General features: G+C 64.2%; 1 protein-coding gene across 1 annotated transcript; it reads right to left on the reverse strand.

Annotated features, from left to right (window-relative positions):
• Positions 1-67: 67 nt before the first annotated feature.
• EMIHUDRAFT_257480 (hypothetical protein) lies at positions 68-1,287 on the reverse strand (the record flags this gene model as incomplete). The annotated part of the gene is made up of 1 exon (XM_005763603.1): positions 68-1,287. A coding segment is annotated over one exon (1,220 nt), but the record flags the coding sequence as incomplete, so codon positions are not given.
• Positions 1,288-1,472: the final 185 nt, after the last annotated feature.

Here is a 1,472-nt window from a genome sequence, read left to right on the forward strand (position 1 = left end):
GAAGGCTCCGTGAAAGTGCCCGTCGCCGTCGAGCACGATCTCCGGGGCCGTGCTCGTCCCGCCGCACCCAACCCGGTGCGCGGTCCGTCGCACAACGCCGGAGCTGTTGTCATCGCCTTTTGAGATGACAAACAGGATGTGCAGCAGCTCAATCCCCCGCATCTTCACGAACGCCATGCACTCGACGTCGAGGAAAAACCACTCGTTTGGTCGCATCCAGAACGCCAGCCCCAGCGACAGCACCGCCGCAAAATTCGCGTCGCCCGCGTTCACCGCTGATAACGTCGCAAGCAGTGACGCCACTGTCACTGGGCACAGTGCCGCCGCCTTGAAAGGCCGGTTCGAGTCAAGCCGCACACTGCACACCTTCCGCAGCGCCCAAATCGTGTCGTACCAGTCCGGGTCGTACTGCGGCGCTGTCACGCGCCAAACTCGCGAGTAACCGCTGAGCCCGTCGAGGAAGGTCTTCACGTACGCCATGCCATAGTACCGCTCCCCTGCCTCCGCGCCCTTGGTGTGCGCCGCCTTCCTCCCCTTCGCTGCAAACGATGCTGTCCCGTCCACATGGTCGCACACAAACCCTCCCAACGGCACCAGCCTGTTTGCCACCATCGCCAAGTATAGCGCCACCAGCCGCGGGTCGATAGCTGTCCCTGCGCCCTCGCTTCCATCCAGCGGCGGGTTGTGCCGCCATCCACACGGGTAAAAGCACTGCACAAACGTCGCAAAAGACGCCAGCCACGCGGTGTGCTGGCGGTAATTTGACGCCGCCCTCGCCACGATCGCCTTGCGACCCTGCTCCAACGCCACGTCATCCAGCAGCGCCTTGTGCTCCGCAGTCACCGTGATGCCGTCGGCGCCTTCTCTCTGCACCATCGTGACGGCGGAGTTCGCCATCTTCTCCAACCCCGCCACCACCTCGACGGCAGTGCCAGCCCCGGCGGCCGTCTTTCGCTCCTTTCGTCGAGCCACCATGTACCTGTCCGGACCGTCGAGGCGGGCGGTGAACACTCGTTCGACCATCATAGACGACGGTTTCACCGGCGCTCCCGCCTCTGCGTTGGCGTCGTGCGCGGCCTTGTCCGCTGCCTGTCCCCGCAACTTGAGCTGCCCCCGCACGGCGACCATCGCGTTGGCGGTCTGCGCAGCAAGCTTGGCCGCCTTCGCCAATCTCTCTCGCTCTGCCGCCGCTGCCGCGTCCACGGGACGGTCCGTCAGCGGGTCGTCGCGCAGCCGCCCGTCGGCGTCGGCAGCCTCAATCATGGCAGCGTCGGCAGCCTCGCTCATACGGGAGCAGCAGCGACCTGAAACGGTCCGTCGACAAATTCGAAGCGCCCGCCGAATTCGAAACGTGCGCCGCTCCCGCCGATCTCCCGCTAACGGACCTTACACGCCCGTAACCTCTCTTTAAGGTATTGCTAAAAATCTCTCTCCGGGAAAACTGCGTGCAATACCAAACAACTCTAACACTC

This window comes from Emiliania huxleyi, assembly GCF_000372725.1.
Source record: "Emiliania huxleyi CCMP1516 unplaced genomic scaffold EMIHUscaffold_6251, whole genome shotgun sequence".
NCBI lineage: Eukaryota > Haptophyta > Isochrysidales > Noelaerhabdaceae > Emiliania > Emiliania huxleyi.